This window comes from Phaseolus vulgaris, chromosome 9 (assembly GCF_000499845.2).
Source record: "Phaseolus vulgaris cultivar G19833 chromosome 9, P. vulgaris v2.0, whole genome shotgun sequence".
NCBI lineage: Eukaryota > Viridiplantae > Streptophyta > Magnoliopsida > Fabales > Fabaceae > Phaseolus > Phaseolus vulgaris.
The window spans coordinates 21,453,296-21,476,690 of record NC_023751.2 but is presented as its reverse complement, the minus strand read 5'-3'; the positions used below and the strand labels follow the sequence as shown (position 1 = coordinate 21,476,690).

The following is a 23,395-nucleotide window of genomic DNA, read 5'->3' as shown; positions in this document are numbered from 1 at the left end:
TAATGTAATACATGAAAAAATAAAAGATATAATAGAAAAATATAGTTTTACTACTTTTTATTGGAGTAGAGGAAATTAATTTTCTCTAAAAAAAATCTTATTTTAACTTAATAAAGATATATAGATAGTGATTTTCTCTTCTACTATTTTTTTCATATATTTAAGACAAATTTATTAAAATAAAATAATTTTAACACTCCATTAAATATATTTTTACAACATTTTGAAAAAACAACACATTTGGATAATTTATTTTTTTCAATATCATATTCTGCTAAATATTTATCCAAATAATATACCGTGTCAAATAATTACTCAAATAGTAGAGTATGATTTAGCAGTTCATAACTCGATTCCATTTTATACTTATTTTTTTTATTTGTTTAAAAATAAAGGAAATACATTTTTAAAACTATAAAATAAAAAATATTATATTAAAAAATAAATATTTTGTGTAAAATTGTACAAAAATATATTTTAAAAATAAAAATTTAGAAAGGTGATTGTATTAAGGAATATAATGTTATAAAAATAAATATATTAAAAAAATAATAATTTAGTAAACTAATTATATTATAAATAATTATTTAGAAAATACTATAATTTAAAAATAATTTAGAAAAGTAATTATTTTAAGAACTAATTAATTAGAAAATTAAAAATTTGAAAATTTAATTTGTTAGAAAATTAAATACTTAGAGAAGTCATTATTTTGTTTTGTATTCAATTAAAAAATAATAATATTAATAGCTATTTATTTATAAATAAAATACAGATTAACTAAATGTAAAAAATGTAAAACAAGTCCTATATTAAAAAATATCTTAAGTCAAGTTTCAATATTACATTCATAAATACTTTAATTATTATATTTATTATTCATAAATCAATAATTTAAATTATATAAACATTTTTTACTATTTTTTTTTTAAAAAAAATCTTTCCTTCTTTCTATGAAAATTTCAAACCAAAATTTTATAAAAAAATATTTCTTAAAATATATATTTTTGCAAATAATTAAATTCATCAAATAGTTATTTTTTAAATTATTATATTCTATATAACTGTTTGTGTAAATAGTTCTTTTAAGAAATTATTTTTCAAACCAAATTATTAAATAATTATTTTTAAAACTCAAAATTAGCAAATATATTTCCTTCATTTAACAAAAATAAAATGAAGTTTAAAATGAAACCAAATTTTGAACTGATATAGTAAAATGTGATGTTCAGATAATTATTTAACATAATATCATATTAGGATAAATATTTGACATAATATCCTGATTTAAATTTGTTATCTGGTTAAAACTTAATTTTAATATAAAACAAAGATAAATTAATATTTTTTTTCAATTTGACGAGTTTCAATTCTTGTTGGTGTATGACTTTTTCTTTCGGTTTAGCTAATTTTTAAGTATTTTATTAGCTTATAAAGGAGTTCATATTATAACTATGAAAATATTAACCTAGAGAAGTATTAATTTTATTTTCATAATATACATGATATATGTTTAAATTTTTTTATTATATAAAATAAACATTAATTTTGTTAGTACCAAGAAGGACCTAGGTTGGGTCTAGGTCTTCTTAACATTTTATTTTAAAGAATTATATGTATATATGCATATACTTATAGCAAGAGAAAGAGACATGGTAAGACATTATGCAGTAGAAAAGAAAAACGTTTTTGCTTCTTGCACTTTATAATTGCTAATAGCACCTCATAAGTTTTAAAATACCATTGAGGAGTTGAGTTTCAACACATCTACTGCGTAACCATGTTATCAATAACAGAAGGTCAAAAATCCAGTAGATAGCAGACGTTGGCGCCACAATAGAATGTCTCCTTTTAGAAATTGTCAATGGTGGTTCGCAAACAACAGAGAAAACTCAAATGGCAGTAGAAGTGAAGAAGAAATGGTTAATGTACAAAATTCATATGGTCATTTTATACTTTTTCGCCCAAACTATGAGGGTGCAATTAGCAAATAAGGGGAGCAGGAAGCAAAAGGAAAAAAAATAATTCAACTATCTATTTTTGGCTGCTTCTTCTTGCACCTCCATACATTATTGAGACACCCATACTAAATGTGAAAATACTTTTTTGTTCTTCTGTAAAAAAATAAATTAACCTTTAAAGTCTCACATCCTTCATATTTTGAATTACATAATTAATAAGATATTTTCGGATATAGTAGTCTTCTTTAGATTTAGAGGAATCCGAAAGTATTTAAAAAAAATAATATTCTGAATTACATAAATAGATAATCTATGGATTATGTAATCCAGATTATACTTTAAAAAAATGGTATTTTGGATTTCATAGATTGAAAGTATTTTCTGAATTTTAGAGTAGCTTATGGATATGGATATGGATATATTACGGAAGCTAATCTCATATCCAAAAAATACTTACAGATTATATAATCTAGAAGCTAATCACGAATCTGTTAATCCAGAAGGTAATTAAAAATCTGGAAAAAGAGTTCTAGATTACGTAACCAAAAATATGAATTACACTTTAACTTTTTTTACAAAAAAGACACTTTTTTAGAATACAAAAATCTATGGGGTGAAACAAGAATGTGTGGAGTTCAGGAAAAAGTAGTGTCTATGTTTCTTTCCTCGTGGACTTTTCTTTCATCGTGATCTTGCGCTTCTAAACAGATGGACTTTGTTGAGGTATTATAACTATTGGGATGCTTCTTTTTGCACCTTCATAACTTCCATTTGCACCCGTGAAAAGGATTGTATGGCAATAGAGTAGAAATATTGGTTTTCAGTGAGATAGGTGCGGAGAGCTCACCGAAAGAGGTGGATGTTTAGAAGTAGATTTTGACACACTATTTGAATTGAGGCGAAGATCATTAAGTTTAAAGGTTATTAGTTGTTTGGGTTTTGATTTTTTGTTTCGAGCAGCGTAAATTCTTGTATTAAAATTTATTTTGAATTGTGTAATCTATTTTTATGGTAAGACTTATAAATTATAAATTAAAATTATATTTAAATTAAACAATTTAAAATATAATTATTTTATTAAATTTAACTTATAAATTTTATAAGTCGTGTAATTTGAAAGTATTTATCGGATTATATAAATTGAAAAATTCGATAAACAAATTTAGAGTAATATTGTATACAAGGTAACAAAATGATTCAGTCCAATCTTTTTTAATTATTTTAAATTTTTATTTTATTTTTAGGGTCTCAACATGTATACTATATTTTAAGTTTTTTTAAAATTTTGTTTTGGTGTAAAAAAATTGTAATAGATTTTAATATAATTATAACTTAGATAAGATAACATTTTGATAGGGTCATCTTAAATTTATCCAATATTATAAGTGATTTAAATGAAAAATAAAATATGAATATTTTATTAGTTAAGTAAAAAATATGAAATTTAATTTAATAAAAATATTATATTTTTGAAATATTTTTTTTCTATCTTGTTTATATTTAGGAGAGATTTTTCATTTTTTTAAATCCAAGTTCATCTCAATGTTGCTAATAGAGAGAAAATTATCCATGATTTTTTCATTTACAAAAAGTTTATCTTTATCCATGAAATTTTTTTTTGGACAAATTTGAGTTTTCTGTGTTAAAACATAACTTGTTGAAACCTTATCCAAGTAGCTAGAATTTTAAGTAAAATAATTTAGTTAAAAAAATGCTAATGCATTATAGTAAAAGGTTTAGATTGTAACTTTGTTTTATAGGGTTATACATGTTATATGTAGGAAACTCAAAAGAGGGGACTTACTAATGTCTGACTGGAATGTGATTATGTTTTGGTTTGTGCTACGTTTAATGTTAGGACCAATGTTGTTCTTTGGATGCATTGTAATCAATGGAATACTTGTCTTAATTACTGTGAGGAAATCAGATTTAGGGTTACTCATATTTTTTGTGAAGGAAATGCGTGTGCTGATAAGTTGGTTAATTTAGGATTTATTTATAGAGAATATTTTCATTGGTATAATATGCTACCATCTAGTCTGTTCTTAGAATTATTTATGAATAAGTATAGTTTACTTATATATCGTTTTTGTTAACATTGGGATTTGGTCTACTCTCCCCATATTTTTGTATTTTTTTTTTCTTTTTTAATAATACTTTTTTCATGTGATGGTAAATGATTATTGTTACTTGAGGTGTCAGCATAGATGTCAAGTTGCATAGTAATGTCTCACATGAAAACTTTTATTTAAAAATGAGATATGTTTTCACCATAATATTTGATGAAACTAAGTGTAACTTAAATCATGGTGGGGTATTTTGGATTGAAATGAATGAAGAATGGAATGTAAGTAATTAATAGTTGAATTTAATCATTTTAAACTTATGTAAAATTATGTAAACTTGAACTAATTTGATTTTTATTAAGATTGAAATTCGTTGGATTTTTCTTCACTTTTAAAGGTTAAAACATAACTTGGAGAGAATATTTTTCAGAGGAGAGAGGTTCCATATAATAGAATTTTCATCAAAGTGAGAGTTTATAGAATAAAGAATATTAAATTATATGTTTAATTGTTTTGTTTGTTTTTATTAAATGAATTATGTTATATAAAAAAATATAACTGCAAAGTGTAAATTGACATGATTTGAGGTTGATGACATAATATGGACATATTATTTACCAAAGAAGTATACTATATATTGTATAGTGGTGAATGTATGAGGCGGTGAAAGTTGAAAAAAAATTCTATAACTTAGTTTGTAGTTTGAGAAAAAAAAAATTATCTTTTGTAAGTCATAGGAATTTAGTTTGTAATAGATAGTGTTATTTTTCTCTTTTCAAGCATAAAAAATGACAATAGTACATTATATACCGAATTTGGAATATCTATATTTAACGCATATGTCTTTTTTAAAAGTCGTCAAATGTTTAGTATGATAGGTTTAAAGAGATATGAATGTGATGATCATTAGATATGGGGGTGGTGGTGGTTAACAGTAGCTAAGGTTCTGGTGGTGGTGGTTTAGGGTTTAGGATTTATGGTTTTTTTTTATTAGCAATAAGGATTGAATAACAGGAACCACTTAAGGAGTGGTTCAATATACATACCTATATAATATGAATCAATTTCTCAGGTCTCCCAAACGAACAAAGGATTCCTGGTTTAGAGTGTAAGGTTTAGGGTTTAGGTGGTGGTGTGCAGCAGCTAAGGGTCTAGTGGTGGTGATGGTGGTGGTTGTGGCAGTGGTGGGGTGGTTTAAATAGAGACAATAGTAACTCAACAAATCACAAATCGTAAAAAGTGTATCTACAACAAGCAAATGAGTGGCATCAAGAATCCACATTCCAACAAACTCACCCCACAACAACTAAGGGTGGCAACGAGTAAAAAATTAGAAACATAAATCCAGATCAACAAACACTGAAGATCAAACCTAGAAAAAAATTGCAATCACACTCTTCATTTCCAACAATTCAGAACAAGAATAAATCCTGCCAAATTAGGATATACAATTTTGTAAACATTTTAAGTGCATGTTAACCACTAACACTATCTCAAAGTGAATCTAAAAAACATGTCTTTTAGATGAAAGCGTATTTGGATTAAGAGTCTATAAGAAAATTGTGTATAAAAAGATGGTAAGAAAATGAAGATTTTTTATTATCTGTATATTTACATCACTCCAATGTATAGTTAATATATACGAGTGTATGGAGACTTACTCTCCAAATTACAAACTAATTATGTAGGAATCCACTAATCATGACATTCTATCATTATTAATAAGTGCATATAATTTGACCGAATAAAGTCACGCGTTATTGCCCCGAGAAAGCAGACTTCGTCTTGGTGAGCATATTAGGCATAACTATCTCCAAGACTTAAAACAGTCGAAAACCACCAAAAACAAATATCTCATAACAGTAATATGTAAGTTCAGAACCTCCTCCGAGAATTTTAGTGGAAATTCCTGATTTCCATAAAGGATTGTTAGTTGTGCTAGCAAAAACGTGGCTTTTAAGCCTTTTGAAATTAAGAGGTTCACCTCCTCATGGATAAGTCATATAAATTGTACTAGACAAAGTCAAGAGTTTTTCCTTGTAGTCATGGTTGAAAACAGTTATAAATATATCTTTATAACTCCTCGTGTCCCACCTAAACACACGAGCATGACGATCAATATTTCTATAGCAAACTTTCCTTAACTTTTCTTTCCCGATATTAACATGGTTGATTTTTGTCCACATATCTCAAAAAAATTAAAATAAATACAAACAAGAGTAACTCAACAAATCACAAATTGTAAAAAGTGTATTTCCTGCAAGCAAATCAGTGTCATCAAGAATCCACAGTCCAACCAACTCGCCCCACGACAACTAAGGGTGTCAACCAGTAAAAAAACTAGAAACATAAACCCAGATCAACAAACCCTGAAGATCAATCCTAGAAAAAAATTGCAATCACACTCTTCATTTCCAACAAACCACAACAAGACGAATCGACAGGTTAAATTACTTAACCCACCCGTATTTTTTGGGTAACAATATGCATTGTCCACCCCGCATTACCATCCCTAATAATTAAGTTGAAGAGGTTCATGGTCAAAAATAAAAAATAGTGGATATTAAGATTTTCTATCATATAACCAATTTTTTATTAAATTCATTTGAATTTAAATTTAAATTTACTTGGTATTTTATTTAATACACCGAAAATAACGTTATTTATAGTTTTAAAATTCATTTTCCTATAATCGATTATTTTTTACAGAAAGATTTATCTAATAATTTAATCTTGAATTAATGAGGATTACATTCCAGATAAAATTATAAGCGGCATATCAATATTAAACATTACGCAGGTGTCCAAAAAAATAAATTAAAAATAAATTTTAATTATTTTAGATAAATTTGACTTGGAATTTTAAAATAAAAAATGTAAAAAAATTATTTCACGTTCCACAATAATTCATATAAGAGATTAAACCATTCTCGTAAATATAATTTTTACTTCGATATCATAGAAAATTATTGTTTTTTCTTTGAATTTGTATGATTATAAATTATCTTTATATTGAAGTAAGTTTTAATTTTTTTTTATTAAAATAATTAATCTTATGCTATTAAAATGTCATGAAATAATTTATTTTCATATAATCTTTACATCCAAAGCAAGACGTAAAAGTAGTTATCTAAAAGTAGCATCCCTCTTCCCATGTTCAACCAACAATATGAAGAACTTCTCACAAAAATTATAATGTGAATTGTTTGGCAACTTCATTAATGATTGATACTTTTGTATTGACATATTAAAGACTTTATTTAAAATATAATTGAATACACATAATAATCTGTCATATCATCTAATGAGTTTAGAACATTGTTTTGGCTTTGTAATTAGAAGGTGGTGTTATTCACCAACCCAACTTGTTTAAGTAATTGCACTTTAGACTCATAATGCAAATGTGTCAGAAGAGTACAAAAATAAAGCTGAAAAATATAAAATTGTTTACAGATGGGTTGGTGGTAGAATGAACGGTGGCTCTCGTGCCACCTACCCCGTGGCTGGCCTAAGAACTTCTCAACTAGTCAAACAAAGGCATCAAATTTGAATGCAAAATTAAACCTGTCAACATTCATCGTTGAACTCAACCATTTCAACTCACCTCATTTCATCATTTTTATTTCTTTGGAAAAAAAAAACTCTACACCATTAAAATGTTACAGTTTAATTTCTTTGAAAACCCTCCTGTGCAAATGAAATATATATTTGATGTAATGGAAATATTATTCATTTGTTTGTGATCAACACATGTTTTTTAGTACAAATTAATACAGATTATTGGTCTAAATAATATGGTGTATGGATAAAAGGTTTTAGGGAAGAGCCAACCTTAAATAATATAGAAAGTTAGTAATTGACTAACTGTGTAAGATCAAGTTGCTCAACCTACCTACCACCTTATTTTTCAGCCTTGAAGGGAGGGTCTAAATAAATAGCCTTATGTATCCACTCTAATTAACTCACCCTTTTTGCCACAGCACTTTGTTCATCTCCACTCTTCTTCTGCTCTCCAATCTCTATCAAATTTAACTAGTAAGATCTCTCTCCTTCAATCCGATGACTTGCTAAATGTTGTTTATTGATTTTAATCTGTTGGTTGGTGCTTATGTCTAAGAAATATTGTTTGTTTTCTGAATTTCATTTCAGTGGCTACAGAACAGGTGTTGGTTGATGAAATCCCTTATCCTTCCAAGATCACTACTACCAAACCCCTCTCTCTGCTTGGTCATGGTAAACTTCCTCTACTTGTAGCTATGTTTCTACTCTGCTCTTCTGAATTATTTTTTTTCCATTTTTAAGATGGGATGAGGTTTAGGTTTTATAGTGTTCTTCTGTATGCTAATGTTTTCATCCAAATTAAAAATTGAAGCAGTAAACTTAAGACAGAAAGGGATATAGATCATAGACTTCAATTTTTTGTTCATTTATGAGTAGCAAGTAGACACAACTTGATTTTCTTCTTTGATCAGGAATCACCGACATGGAGATCCACTTTATCCATGTGAAATTCTATTCAATCGGGGTCTATTTCGAGCCTGAAGTAGTAAGCCACTTGCAGCAGTTCAAAGGAAAACCAGCAAAGGAGCTGGAACAGAATGATGAGTTCTTCGATGCTCTCATTTCTGGTAAGTGTTTATCCGTAGTAGTCCTAAAGTTCTGTCGAATATCTCTTTAATAAGAGGCCTTCTAATCATTAATTGGTATCATCAGTGAAATAATAGGAAAATGGTTTAATAGTCCTCTCAAAACGTTCTTAATGTGATTTTGTAGGTAATTATCATAAAGGTTAACAAATTATCAAACATCACAGTTTGAGATTGAATGATAGTGTAAAAAACCTTACATATTAGTGCATATATTATATATTCATACTGATATATTTCTAAATGCTAAGTAGTTGTAGTGAATGACCAATGTATGTATGTATATACAGCTCCGGTTGAAAAGTTTATTAGACTTGTGGTGATCAAAGAGATCAAGGGTGCACAATATGGGGTTCAGATAGAGAGTGCTGTGAGGGATAGGTTGGCAGCTGAGGACAAATATGAGGAGGAAGAAGAAGAGGCTTTGGAAAAAGTCATTGAATTTTTCCAGTCTAAGTACTTCAAGAAGCATTCAGTCATCACGTACCATTTCCCAGCAGATTCTGCTACTGCTGAGGTAAAGCATTGTTATCAACTTATTGCTGATTACCTTTGAGTTAACCTTTTACTTAAAAGGGCTTGATTTTGTATTGAATTTATTATGCAGATTGTGGTATCTTTGGAGGGGAAAGAAGACTCCAAGTTTGTGTTAGAGAATGCCAATGTGGTGGAGGCCATCAAGAAATGGTATATTGGTGGCTCAACGGCAGTGTCCACCACAACCATTCAATCTCTAGCTAGCACTTTTTCTGAGGAGCTCTCCAAGTGAACATAACTTTGCACTGTGTAATCATGGGGTTATGTTTTGTATTGTTAAGTTGTAGTAATTGAATTTTTCTTCACACAATGTTTGAGGATCTCTACTTCTGAATAATGTTAATCTTGTGACTTACCAAATTTTTAAGTCTTCTATGTATGCTTATTCTTCGTCTGGTTAGAACACAATATATCAACATCTACACTACAAATTGAGTTTTTAGCACTTTCTTTACACATAATTTGAAGACTACCCAAAACCAAAATTTGCAACCACTGGCCCTAAAAGATATTGAACCTTGGGTTCTCCATTCAAGTTATTCTCTATAGTTTAAAGGTATAGTTGGATAAATTTTAATTCTGTTTCTTCTGTATATATATAATTTTTTTTCTATATAAAATAAATTTTTAACTCCCTCAACTACCTAAAAAAATTAATTATTTCTCTAAAATAAACCAATCCAAACTTGCAGAAGACCAATCAACTGAGATGTATTGAGTTAAGTATAAGCTGCATAGACCAATCAACTAATATTTTTTATCTTCTCTCTTTCTTGGGATGCATGAAATTAATCAAATAACTTACTATTTATAGACATGTAATGAGACTGGAATTTTTTTTCTAATCAGTTTAATAGCCTAGCATATATAATGTAGGTTTTAATTATCATTCCATTTTTCACATAGAAATCCACAAACGTAACTTTATTTCCATGGTTTCAAACAAAGTATTCTAAAGTCGAGATTTATTTTGAAAAGAACAAATAATCTAAAGCTTGATTAATTAATAGTTCTAGTATTTATCAATAAATTTCTCTATAAGTATTTTATAGAACTTTTTGAAAATTAATTCTTTTATAAATTAAAATAAGTTTAGATACAAGTTAAAAATAATATTTAAAATTTATAAAAAAAAATTAAGAAAATATGTCCCAACTATTAAATGAGTCATCTCTTATTCCAAGTGTAGCCTAAATTTTGATTTAGCCTAATCAAGCTTAAAGGCAAATTGGGTTAAAGTTTCTCATTACACCCAACTCAAATTCAAGTCCATTCAAACCCTACACTTTTTAAGACGGATTCTTCATGCACCTCCATAAGTTCATCCATACGTTCTTGTGTTATTCTTACAAATTTTTGTATTCCAAAAATATTCTTCTGTTAAAAAAAGTTAAAAGTGTAATTTATATACTGGAATTTATAACTCATAAGTCTTTTTTCAAATTTGTAATTAACTTTTGGATTATGTAATCCAGAAGTCTTTTTTAAGATTGGTGATTAGCTTCCATATTACATAAATGGATTATGAAATCCAGAATATATTTAGATTACATAATCCATAAGCTACTCTCAAATCCATACTTTCGGATTATGTAATCCAAACTTGTAATCCAGAATACCATTTTTTTTAAATATATTCTGGATTACATAATCTGGTAACTATTTTCGAATTTGAGATTAGCTTCTAGATTATATAATTTAGAATATATATTTTTTAAAAATTTGCTTCCAGATTCTATAAATCTAGATAACACTTTCAAACTTGAAAATATCTTCCAGATTATATAATTCAGAGATAGAGTTTTAAATGTTAATTTATTTTTTTACATAATGATAAAAAGGTATGGAGGTGCCAAAAAATTGTATGGAGGTGCAGGAAGAAGCAGCCCACTGTTAATGTAGGTTTAACTTTAAATAAAATTACACTTTTTTTTTATATTTAATGAAACTTTTGAATAACGCATTTTTTTAGGTATGTTTAAGTACTTTTGATTTTCGGATTATAAGGTCACAAATTTTTATTTATTTACTTTATTAGAAATAATGATTTTATGAAGTCAGATTTGACTAAAATTAAGGAGTTACTATTTTTTCAACTTATAAACACTATATAAAATTTAATTAGAATGCATAAATACATTGTCATTTAATCATATATGTGACATATTAAAATGTTTGACTTTTATAAAAAAAATAAAAATTAGTAGATAATATAAAAATTTCAATAACATGCGAAAAATAATCTGTTATATAATACTTTCAATTAAAAAATATTTGAAACTCGGCCTCAATTAATGTTTTAATTTGACTATTTTAGTTTTACTTTTATAAAACAAAATTACTAGTCTTCTTATATTCGTTGGGCAGAAGGTACTAATCTTGTTTGCATACAAGTATCATGCCATTTCTTTTTACACCCACTCCCCATAGTTTTCATGTAGAGCAGGGATAGGTGAACAACTGACAGATGGTTGCGCCTGTGTACAACCTCTCCACTTGGCAAATTTCATAACATGGCAAGGGCAATTTTGTCCTTTTCTTAAAAAAATAAAAATCAGCATATGTGTTTTTCCAAAAGCTTCTTTTCCTCGTTTATCGAGCGTTGCTGGGTTTGAAGATTCTTGTGGGTTCGGAGATTCTTGCGCCTTCAATTCGGTGGTGGCACCTTCTACCAAAGGGAGATTGCGCCTTCAATCCGGGTTGGCATTTGGTGGACGTGCAATTTGGGGCTTCTTTGGAGGTTAGTTTTCGTTTAGGGTTTAGGATTTTATTGCATTATAGTAGCTATGTAGGATTCCTATTTGGATTTTAATTTTATGTGTTATTTAGGATTTCGTTTTGGATTTTGATTTTAGGGTTTCGTTTTGGGTTATCCTATTCGATGCATGTAAAGTATGGTCAAAATAGTGATGTGAGTGGCAATAGTGATGGTGATAAAAACGAGGGGCATGCGGTTTTCATGTTTAAGTTTAAGAATGACGAGGTAGGATGTGGGAGTGGGAATGGGAAGGAGGTGGATGTTGTATGGCAAACTGTCAGTTGTTCACATATCACTGCTCTGACAGGAAAATGATTGTTTGACATCTATCATTATGCTTGCGCTTGTATACAACCTCTCCATGTGGCAAATTTGATGACATGGCAAAGATAATTTTGTCATTTTCTTAAAAAAATAAAAATTAGTACATGCGTTTTTTCGAAAGCTTCTTTTCCTCATTTATCGAGGGCAGCTACGTTCGGAGATTCTGGTGGGTTCGGAGATTCTTGCGCCTTCAACACGGTGGTGGCGATGCTACCTAAGGGAGATTGCGTCTTCAATCTGGGTTGGCATTTGGTGGGCGTGCGATTTGGGGTTTCTTTGGAGGTTAGTTTTCGTTTAGGGATTAGGATTTTATTGCATTATAGTAGCTATGTAGGATTCCTATTTGGATTTTAATTTTATGTGTTATTTAGTGTTCCGTTTTGGATTTTGATTTTTGGGTTTCGTTTTGGGTTATCCTATTCGATGCATGTAAATTATGGTAAAAATAGTGATGTGAGTGACAATAGTGATGGTGGTAAAAACGAGGGGCATGCGGTTTTCATGTTTAAGTTTAAGCATGACGAGGTAGGTTGTGGGAGTGGGAAAGGGAAGGAGGTGGATGTTGTGTGGTCCGGTGGGGAGTGGAAGAATGGAAAGAGTTGGTCGTCTTTTTCAATGATTGTGAAATTGGGGAACAGAATGAATTGACGAACAATTAAAAAATTCTTTGGATAACCCAAAACAAAACCCTAAAATCAAAATCCAAAACGGAACACTAAATACCATAAAATTAAAATCCAAATAGGAATCCTACATAGCTACTATAATGCAATAAAATCCTAAACTCTAAACAAAAACTAACCTTAAAAGAAGCCCCAAATCGCACGCTCACTAAATGCCAACCCAGACTGCAGGCGCAAGATCTCCGAACCCACAAGAATCTCCGAACCCACAACGCTCTATGAATGAGGAAAAGAAGCTTTCGGAAAAACGCATATACTGATTTTAATTTTTTTAAGAAAAGGACAAAATTGCCCTTGCCATGTCATCAAATTTGTCACGTAAGAAGGTTGTATACAGGCGCAAGCAATATGATAGATGTCAATTAATCATTTTCCTGTCAGAGCAGTGATATGTGAACAACTGACAGCTGACTACGCCTGTAGACAACCTCTCCATGTGGCAAATTTGATGACATGGCAAGGGCAATTTTGTCCTTTTCTTAAAAAAAAATAAAAATCAGTATATGCGTTTTTCCAAAAGATTCTTTTCCTCATTTATCGAGCGCTGCAGGGGTTCGGAGATTCTTGTGGGTTCGAAGATTCTTGCGCCTTCAATTCGGTGGTGGCGGCTACTACCAAAGGGAGATTGCGCCTTCAATCTGGGTTGGCATTTGGTGAGCGTGCAATTTGGGGCTTCTTTGGAGGTTAGTTTTCGTTTAGAGTTTAAGATTTTATTGCATTATAGTAGCTATGTAGGATTCCTATTTGGATTTTAATTTTATGTGTTATTTAGGGTTCCGTTTTGGATTTTGATTTTAGGTTTTCGTTTTGGATTATCCTATTCGATGCATGTAAAGTATGGTAAAAATAGTTATATGAGTGGCAATAGTGATGGTGGTAAAAACGAGGGGCATGCAGTTTTCATGTTTAAGTTTAACAATGACGAGGTAGGATGTGGGAGTGGGAATGGGAAGGAGGTGGATGTTGTGTGGTCCGGTGGGTAGTAGAAGAATGGAAAAAGTTGGTCGTCTTCTTTAATGATTGTGAAATTGGGGAACGGAATGAATTGACAAACAATTCAAAAAATTCATTGGATAACCCTAAACGTAACCCTAAAATGTAAATCCAAAACGGAACCCTAAATAACCCATAAAATTAAAATCCAAATAGGAATTCTACATAGCTACTATAATGCAATAAAATCCTAAACCCTAAACGAAAACTAACCTCCAAAGAAGCCCCAAATCGCACGCTCACCAAATGTCAACCCAGACTGAAGGCGTGAGAATCTCTAAACCCACAACGCTCGATAAATGAGGAAAAGAAGCTTTCGAAAAAACGCATATACTATTTTTTATTTTTTTAAGAAAAAGACAAAATTGCCCTTGTCATGTCATCAAATTTACCACGTAAGAAGGTTGTATACAGGCGCAAGCATAATGATAGATGTCAAACAATCATTTTCCTGTCAGAGCAGTGATATGTGAACAACTGACAGCTACCTCTTCATGTCGCAAATTTGATGACATGGCAAAGGCAATTTTGTCCTTTTCTTAAAAAAATAAAAATTAGTATATGCGTTTTTTCGAAAGCTTCTTTTCCTCATTTATCGAGCGTTGCTGGGTTCGAAGATTCTTGTGGGTTCGGAGATTCTTGCACCTTCAATTCGGTGGTGGCACCTTCTACCTAAGGGAGATTGCGCCTTCAATCCGGGTTGGCATTTGGTGGACGTGCGATTTGGGGCTTCTTTGGAGGTTAGTTTTCGTTTATGGTTTAGTATTTTATTGCATTATAGTAGCTATGTAGGATTCCTATTTGGATTTTAATTTTATGGGTTATTTAGGGTTCCGTTTTGGATTTGGATTTTAGGGTTTCGTTTTGGGTTATCCTATTCTATGCATGTAAAGTATGGTAAAAATAGTGATGTGAGTGACAATAGTGATGGTGGTAAAAACGAGGGACATGCGGTTTTCATGTTTAAGTTTAAGAATGACGAGGTAGGATGTGGGAGTGGGAATCGGAAGGAGGTGGATGTTGTGTGGTCCGGTGGGGAGTGGAAGAATGGAAAGAGTTGGTCGTCTTGTTCAATGTTTGTGAAATTGGGGAAAAGAATGAATTGACGAACAATTCAAAAAATTCATTGGATAACCCAAAACAAAACCCTAAAATCAAAATCCAAAACGGAACCCTAAATAACCCATAAAATTAAAATCCAAATAGGAATCCTACATAGCTATTATAATGCAATAAAATCCTAAACGTTAAACGAAAACTAACCTCCAAAGAAGCCCCAAATCGCACGCTCACCAAATGCCAACCCAGAGGCGCAAGATCTCCGATCCCACAACACTCGATAAATGAGGAAAAGAAGCTTTCGGAAAAACGCATATACTGATTTTTATTTTTTTAAGAAAAGGACAAAATTACCCTTGCCATGTCATCAAATTTGCTACGTAAGAAGGTTGTATACAGACGCAAGCATAATGATAGATGTCAAACAATCATTTTCCTGTCAGAGCTGTGATATGTGAACAACTGACAGCTGGTTGCGCCTGTATACAACCTCTCTATGTGGCAAATTTGATGACATGGCAAGGGCAATTTTGTCCTTTTCTTAAAAAAATAAAAATCAGTATATGCGTTTTTCCAAAAGCTTCTTTTCCTCATTTATCGAGCGCTGCTGGGTTAAGAGATTCTTGTGCGTTCGGAGATTCTTGCGCCTTCAATTCGGTGGTGGCAGTTGCTACCTAAGGTTGATTGCACCTTCAATATGGGTTGGCATTTGGTGAGCCTGCGATTTGGGGCTTCTTTGGAGGTTAGTTTTCGTTTAGGGTTTAGGATTTTATTGCATTATAGTAGCTATGTAGGATTCTTATTTGGATTTTAATTTTATGGGTTATTTAGGGTTCCGTTTTGGATTTTTATTTTAGGGTTTCGTTTTGGGTTATCCTATTCGATGCATGTAAAGTATGGTAAAAATAGAGATGTGAGTGGCAATAGTGATGGTGGTAAAAACGAGGGGCATGCAGTTTTCAAGTTTAAGTTTAAGAATGACGATGTAGGATGTGGGAGTGGAAGAATGGAAAGAGTTGGTCGTCTTCTTTAATGATTGTGAAATTGTGGAACGGATGAATTGACGAACAATTCAAAAAATTCATTGGATAACCCAAAACAGAACCCTAAAATCTAAATCCATAATGGAACCCTAAATAACCCATAAAATTAAAATCCAAATAGAAATCCTACATAGCTACTATAATGCAATAAAATCCTAAATCATAAACGAAAACTAACCTCTAAAGAAGCCCCAAATCGCACGCTCACCAAATGCCAACCCAGAATGAAGGCGCAAGAATCTCCGAACCCACAACGCTCGATAAATGAGGAAAAGAAGCTTTCGTAAAAAGGCATATACTGTTTTTTATTTTTTTAAGAAAAGGACAAAATTGCCCTTGCCATGTCATGAAATTTGCCACGTAAGAAGGTTGTATACAAGCGCAAACATAATGATAGATTTCAAACAATCATTTTCCTGTCAGAGCAGTGATATGTGAACAACTGACAGCTGGCTGCGCCTGTATACAACCTCTCCATGTGGCAAATTTGATGACATGGCAAGGGCAATTTTGTCCTTTTCTTAAAAAAATAAAAATCAGTATATGCGTTTTTTCAAAAGCTTCTTTTCCTCATTTATCGTGTGCTGCTGGGTTCAGAGATTCTTGTGGGTTCGGAGATTCTTGCGCCTTCAATTCGGTGGTGGCGGCTGCTACCTAAGGGAGATTGCGCCTTCAATCTGGGTTGGCATTTGGTGGGCGTGCGATTTGGGGCTTCTTTGGAGGTTAGTTTTCGTTTAAGGTTTAGGATTTTATTGAGCTATGTAGGATTCCTATTTGGATTTTAATTTTATGGGTTATTTAGTAGTTATTTTAATATGTTGTTGTTTGCCATTGTGCTACCCTTTGTGTTTATGTAATGTGTTATGAGTGGACTTAAATAAGAAAATGTTTTAGATTGTCTAAGCCAAAAAGATAATTTAGTTATGTAATCTAAAAATTATGTTTTTATAATTTTTTTTAAAGTATGTAATTTAGAAGAGACTTTCAAATTATACATTTTAAAATTTAAAAAAAATTGCAAACCAAAAAATTCTCTTATTTCATAATTTGAAGTTTTTTTTATAAGAAAATACTTCTTAATTATATAATATGGAAACTTTTTTTATGTGACTTCCAAAGTTCACAATCTAAAAGTAAAAAAAACATAAAAAAAATGACTTTTACATTAAACAATCTAAAAGTAAAAAAAAAAAAATACAATACAGAAATAAACAAAGTTTCAAGATTATATAATTTGAAAATTATTTTTTTATTTTATTATTTTTAATTTTGAATTATATAACTTTAAAAGATTTTTTATGCAAAAATATAACTCAGAATAAAGTGGAAATTTTTATAATAGAAAAGGAAATTATGGAAATGAAAATAAAATTTGGTGAAGGATCAAATAGGTAAATTTTTACAGAAGGTGAAAATCAGAATCCACGTTCTGTATACATAAATTTTTTCTATAATATAATACTAAAAAAGTTATTAAATATAAATTAATTTTAGAGATCAAAATAATTATTCAATATATTAATTAGAATAGACACTATTTTATAAATTAAAAAATTATTAATATATAAAATAATTTCTATTATTAATAAAAATTTATAATATAATTTTTAAATTAATATTTAACTATTAGTTATCAACTTACTAACAGTTTATTATGTTTTAAATTAGTTTTTATTAGACTTTTAAAAATTAATTAGAATATAAAATATTATTAGTTAAAAAATTTTGGTAACTAATTTAAATACCAATTTAAAAATTATTTTATAATATTTTTTATTAATAATAAAAATCAAATTAGATATTAATAATTTTTTAATTTCTAAATTTTTCTAAATTAATATTTAATTTAATTAATATGATTAATTATTTTTTATCTCTAATTTTAATTATTATTTAATTATTTTCTTATAATGCAACGTGTGAAACCATTACATCAACGCACCAAGTTATTCACTAATTATTTTCTTAGATAGTTTTTTTTAAGTAAGCTTATTAAGGTTTGGTTATGGTTTTTAAGAAAAGATAAATAAGAGTATTGTATCTACCATAAATTATGGATCAATTTTAATTACATAATGCGTGATTTTATGCTTAAAACAATAGTATAGTAAATGAAAAACCATAGATTAATTAGTACCCGGCAGAGCTGGATCATGAGCCACGTAAACACTACATGGTACAAAAAATAGAACATTTATGTTCTCTTGTATTCCTCTTTACAAACAACTTACTAACATATCCTAAAGTAAAGAAAAAGTAAAGTATGTCGTCTTTATATAATGCAGAATACTAAGGTCCATCTCACTGCAATATACAGACTATAAAATATATCAGTTTCCACTTTTCAATCATGTAAAGTTCCAAATCCAAATCCAAAACATGGTGTCATGGAGCCTTGTTTAATCGATTTCTACTTTGAGTTCCTCGTTTCAATCTTGCACTCAACTCTCCACATAAGCAAACAGATGTTACCTTCGCGTGCAACCCTCTTTCTCGTGTAAATAATTAACCTACTTAATGGATTTGAACTTGTATCAATTGTATTCTATGCTTAATGCAGGCCATAGGACCCTCTTTCCGAACTTAGGATAAGCACGTTTAGGATTTGAATCCAAACACAACGTAAGAAGGGAAAATTAACTCATTTCAATTTGGTGAGTGGTGTATCTTTGAGAAGTGCCCAAAAAAAATTCAATTTCAATTTCAGGCTGCAGAGTATCTCATTTCTCATTGATTGGTTGCAATCCATGGTTAGTGCTGGGATGGATTTTTATTTTCAAACTGTGGGTCCAAGTAGCCCACAAAGGATATTTATTTAGAGCGGATGAAGAAAGAGAGATTATTCCCTTTTGTGAACAGAAGAACAATCATGATTACTTGGTTTTATATGCTCTTGTACTCAAATTGCCCTTCAAATCAAACAGGGAAAGGAAAAAAAGCTAAATAAATGGGCAAAACTACTCTTCATTATCTAATGACTAACTTGGTCAATGATTCTCTTTTCTTCTCATTTGCTTTCCACTCAACGTATTTGTGTAGGTAAAATGTTCACATATCATGATTCATGCTAAAATCAATAAGGTTTTAATGTTGGAGTAGACCATATGTTAATTAAACCCATGTAGCCATGTAGGCACTATGATGGCCTATGAACTCTAAGTTCAGTAAAAGGTTTTCTAGTTCTGGTCTCATTCATTTGATCTACAGAAACTTAATTTTCCAACTATTTGAATAGGTATTTAGTTTATCTCATAATTAAACAAGAGACTTGTGTAAACTAGATGTCCAAAAAGTTTAAGGTGATGATAGCATCTGAATGGTAGGAGTAGCAAGATTAAACTCTAGACCACTTGAAATTAATGTAGATCATCTAATACCATCCAATGATCCAACCTTGCACAGTCACTTCAACTATTAATTGAAATGTATAATCTCAAACATAAGTTAGATTGGTAGAAGCAGCTCAAATCTGTTCTTGAGTTACTTGCATTTGTAAGTTCAATTTCTTATAAAATTGAGTTTGTAATAGGCCTAACTCATCTCAGCTACCCTTCACTTCTACCCCGGTGATAAATGAACACATGTCAATTGCTTCAGCAATACAACAATCATGAAAGGGTATCAGAAGACAGAAACACAAAATGTATAAAATTATGCATCTAAAATATGTGCTTTAAAGTGTAAACAATCTTGTTGTGAATCTGTTATTTCATTCTCTCTAAGCCACCTCCTAATGTTACTAGCCTTGAAGTTGAAGACCAGAGAACTTGACCAAAGTATGTACCCTACTCATCTAGTGACATGATACTTGTCATCGATATGTAGTGGATACTAAAGAAGATGTACACATGGGAATTGGGATAAATGCCCAAGTCTTTCAGCCTGCAAGCGGTGGATTAAAATGAGAGAATTTAAATAAAGCTTTGCTTGATTGACAAGAGTACTATAAAAGAATAAAGACAGGTTTCAAATTATCAATTGTGATGAAATCAGCATGACATCATTTTGGTTCTCATGCTCTTGAATCCTGATTCAATTCACGAAATGCATGTTGTACTTCAAAGGATGTTAGTGTATAGACTAAGTAGAGTGAAATGATAAGAGATGTTGGTGTATGTAAGATGAGGATAGCCTCCACTTATAAGATAAATTTAGTTGATATATGAGATTAAATATTTGTAAATTTTTCGATGTAAGATGAAGATTCATTTACTTGTATAGTCTAAATTAACCTTATCTCTTATTCACATGGATTCATAATAACAAATTTTGAACTTTTCTTAAATATTGAATGCATAATAACCGTAAAAGGTGTAAGAACTATCTATCTAAGCAAAAACTTTGAGTAATAATTGACAAGTGCCTGGCACATGGTACCAACGTGGAAAGATAGTAATTTAAAAGAAGTTCTCGCTTCTTTTATGCTTATTTCTTATTAACAAGTTTCCGATTTAGATTTGGAATCAGATTTCCAACTCTGACCTTTTGATGTGCTTATTCAGGACTTGGTTAATCTCTGTGTTTATTAAGGTTGTTCTTCTCTACTAATTAAGGTTATTTCGATTGAAATATTTTGGACCGTGTGAATTTCCCTTTATCAAAGAATATGCCACTCACATGGAAGTGGAAAAGAGCATCCATGTTTGCTTTGACATGCAGAGAAAATAAGTGATCTTTCATGGGATGTTTGATTGATGTCTTCTGACATTGATTGCTAAGTCGCAAGCCATTAAAAGATTCAGTTATATATTTAGTTAGTTCTACAATCAGAATGCTTATCATGAACTAAATATGCATTAAATACTTTATTTAATTTTGAAACCCACTGTAGCTCTATTCAGATCATAAGGAAATGCTTTAGAGTCAAGAAAGTTGAACAAAGTTAGAACTAGTCATTCAGTGATAAGATTGTTTTTTTCTCTTCCATTTTTTGGAGACAATGCCATCCATGGATCCAAGTTTGAACTAGTCATTCACTAACAAGATTTTTTTCTCTTCTTTTTTTCTGGAGACAATGTCATTGATCCATGTGTCCAAGTGTGTGTGCATCACTTGCTTTTCAATCTATTTGCAGACAACAAGCATTTAAGATTCAGCACTATTTCTCATGTCAGGAAAACATGCACAAACACAGACTGAGATCTAAAACTATAATCCAAACATGCAGTATTCCCACACTAATATCTACCCCCAATATCTTCAATTTTTCATACCACACAAATGCACAGTAAACATAAAAAACAATTTCCAAATTCAAGGCTAAAACGAACTAGTCTCCATTTATTCATCCGTTCCTTGGTTGAGGGCTAAGTTTGCAATTAACGAACCTCTTCCACAGCCACTGCTAAAGACACATGTTCATGTCCTCCTAAAGCATTCCCTGCATAGTTACTGGTTCCAGCAGCAACAGCTCCAGAAATGGTCGGTTGCTCAAGCAAAGATTGTCTGCAATTAGGACAAGAGGAGTGTGAGAGGAGCCATGTATCTATGCACCTTACATGGAATCCATGGTTACATTTTGGCAACAATCTTACTTTCTCCCCATCCACAAACTCCCCAAGGCAAATCGGACAATCTGTGGCTGCAATACCGACAGTACCTGAACCATAAACAACTATAGGGATCTGATGCAATGCACTCTTCTTTAGGCCTTTTGCTACCAAACGTGCGGCAGTCTCCTCTGGGGTCTCAAAAGCAAACCTGCGGCTACATCTTAGAGCACATCGCACAATTGAGTTGAGTCCCAAAGCACATATAAGCGCACAAAGCAACGCAGCCAAGATAATCACCATGTTGGTGTCAAAATTTGCATCACCTGTGAAAGTCTCTCTTGTCCTATTCACGTTACTTGGTGCAGGCGTGCTTGAATTTGTGTCAAGCAACAAGCGATGATGAAGAGCCATTATCTGTGTCGACCTCTTCAAAAACACCAACAATTCCAAGTGCTAAACTCTGAATTTGTGTACCCTTTTGATTTCAGCTGAAGTATCTATCTCTGCAGCTTGAAAAGCTTGGAGAAATGAGCTTGGAAATTTAGAATAAAGTAGAGGCACATAGAGGTTTGAAACATCTCGGACGTGTCAAAACCTTTCTGTGATGTAACACTCCTTGCACTGGATGGTTACTTGAGTGTTGAAGACAGAAGAATTTTAATGCTCGTCAGAGAAGAGTACTACTGCTGAAGCAAGCAAGAAAAGTTCTGAATTATTTTTTTCTCTTATCGACAAGAAATAGAGAAGGACCTTAACCTTTTTGAGTTATGGCAATATCTGTCAGGAATCCCACTAGATAAAGGCTCTCAGAGAAGCATCTCTTGGTTACAAGGAAAAGGAAAACACAAATGGGGTGGTGAATACTGAATACTTAAAAGTATCTAAGACTTTGTAGGATGAAGACTGAAAACCAGAACCACTTTGTTATAGAAGCACACAAAATCAATCTCTGACTCTCAAATCACTATTGGCATGTCTATTCAAATTTTCATAGACCAAAGCCATCATCATGCAAACCATGACCATGCGGAAGATTTTAATTGGTCTTACCGGGCTTGTGAAATTGTGATGTTTTCCAACTGGAATGGTTGGAGTTTTTCTTCACACTATTTGAGAGCACAAAATAAGAGACTAAATTTTTTGTGACACAAAAGAAGGTGTGGATATTATGAAGCGTTGTTTTTGTCTTGAAGTGGTTTGTTGTTTGTGTTTCAGAGTTCCAGAAGCAATTGGGACATAGATATTATGTTAGGAAGTGAAAAGCAAGACAGCTTCTTTGTTGTCCCCTTCTATTATTATTATTATTATATCAATATTATTGCAGCTAGATATGACATGTACAAGGCAAGGTTTTAATTTTAAATAAAATTTTATGTATAGGTAATGTTACTGAAACTAAATTTCAATTGATTTTAGAATGAGGAATAGGATAAGGAGAAAAAAGCAGTTGGGAATTTTGATGATGGTACCTGAATTGATCCATCCTAATCAAAATTAGCTTATCTAAAACAGCACTTATTCTCAGCACCAAATCCTTCCCCCACTCAACCTTAATTCAACCTTAATTTAAACTCTAACTAATCTCTTCCCTTCTATTCATGTGTTTTCTCTTAAATTGTTTCATTCACATCTATAATTACTGCTAATTATGCCACCTTTAATTATGAGTAGTTGTGTATCAACCATGTACGGCAAGAATAAAGTAAACATAGTTAAAGTATGAAATATATATTCAATTTAGCAGAAGGCAGTGTTGAAAAATATCCAGTAAAACATAAGAAAAAAAAATATTTGTGATGGCAAAGTTTATCTATAAATAAGACAAATTGTTAA

General features: G+C 30.8%; 2 protein-coding genes across 3 annotated transcripts; one reads left to right on the top strand and one right to left on the bottom strand.

The window, feature by feature from the left end:
* Nucleotides 1-7,775: 7,775 nt before the first annotated feature.
* LOC137820183 (chalcone isomerase-like protein 2) lies at nt 7,776-9,570 on the top strand. The gene is made up of 5 exons (XM_068624097.1): nt 7,776-8,062; nt 8,177-8,260; nt 8,500-8,655; nt 8,964-9,190; nt 9,281-9,570. Coding segments are annotated over exons 1-5 (630 nt in total). The 5' UTR covers nt 7,776-8,061; the 3' UTR covers nt 9,443-9,570.
* A 10,142-nt stretch (nt 9,571-19,712) lies between these two features.
* LOC137821113 (RING-H2 finger protein ATL74-like) lies at nt 19,713-22,732 on the bottom strand. 2 transcript variants are annotated; one of them, XM_068625544.1, is made up of 3 exons: nt 22,158-22,670; nt 21,398-22,065; nt 20,943-21,134 (listed from the first exon to the last, which is right to left on the bottom strand). In XM_068625544.1, exons 2-3 carry the CDS (start codon nt 21,971-21,973, stop codon nt 21,036-21,038), a joined length of 675 nt encoding a protein of 224 aa, XP_068481645.1. In that variant the 5' UTR covers nt 21,974-22,065; nt 22,158-22,670; the 3' UTR covers nt 20,943-21,035. The 2 variants fall into 2 exon arrangements, with proteins under 2 accessions (XP_068481646.1, XP_068481645.1); XM_068625545.1 differs by lacking the exon at nt 20,943-21,134 and adding an exon at nt 19,713-19,952 and having other exon boundaries at nt 21,398-22,732.
* Between the last annotated feature and the right edge of the window lie 663 nt (nt 22,733-23,395).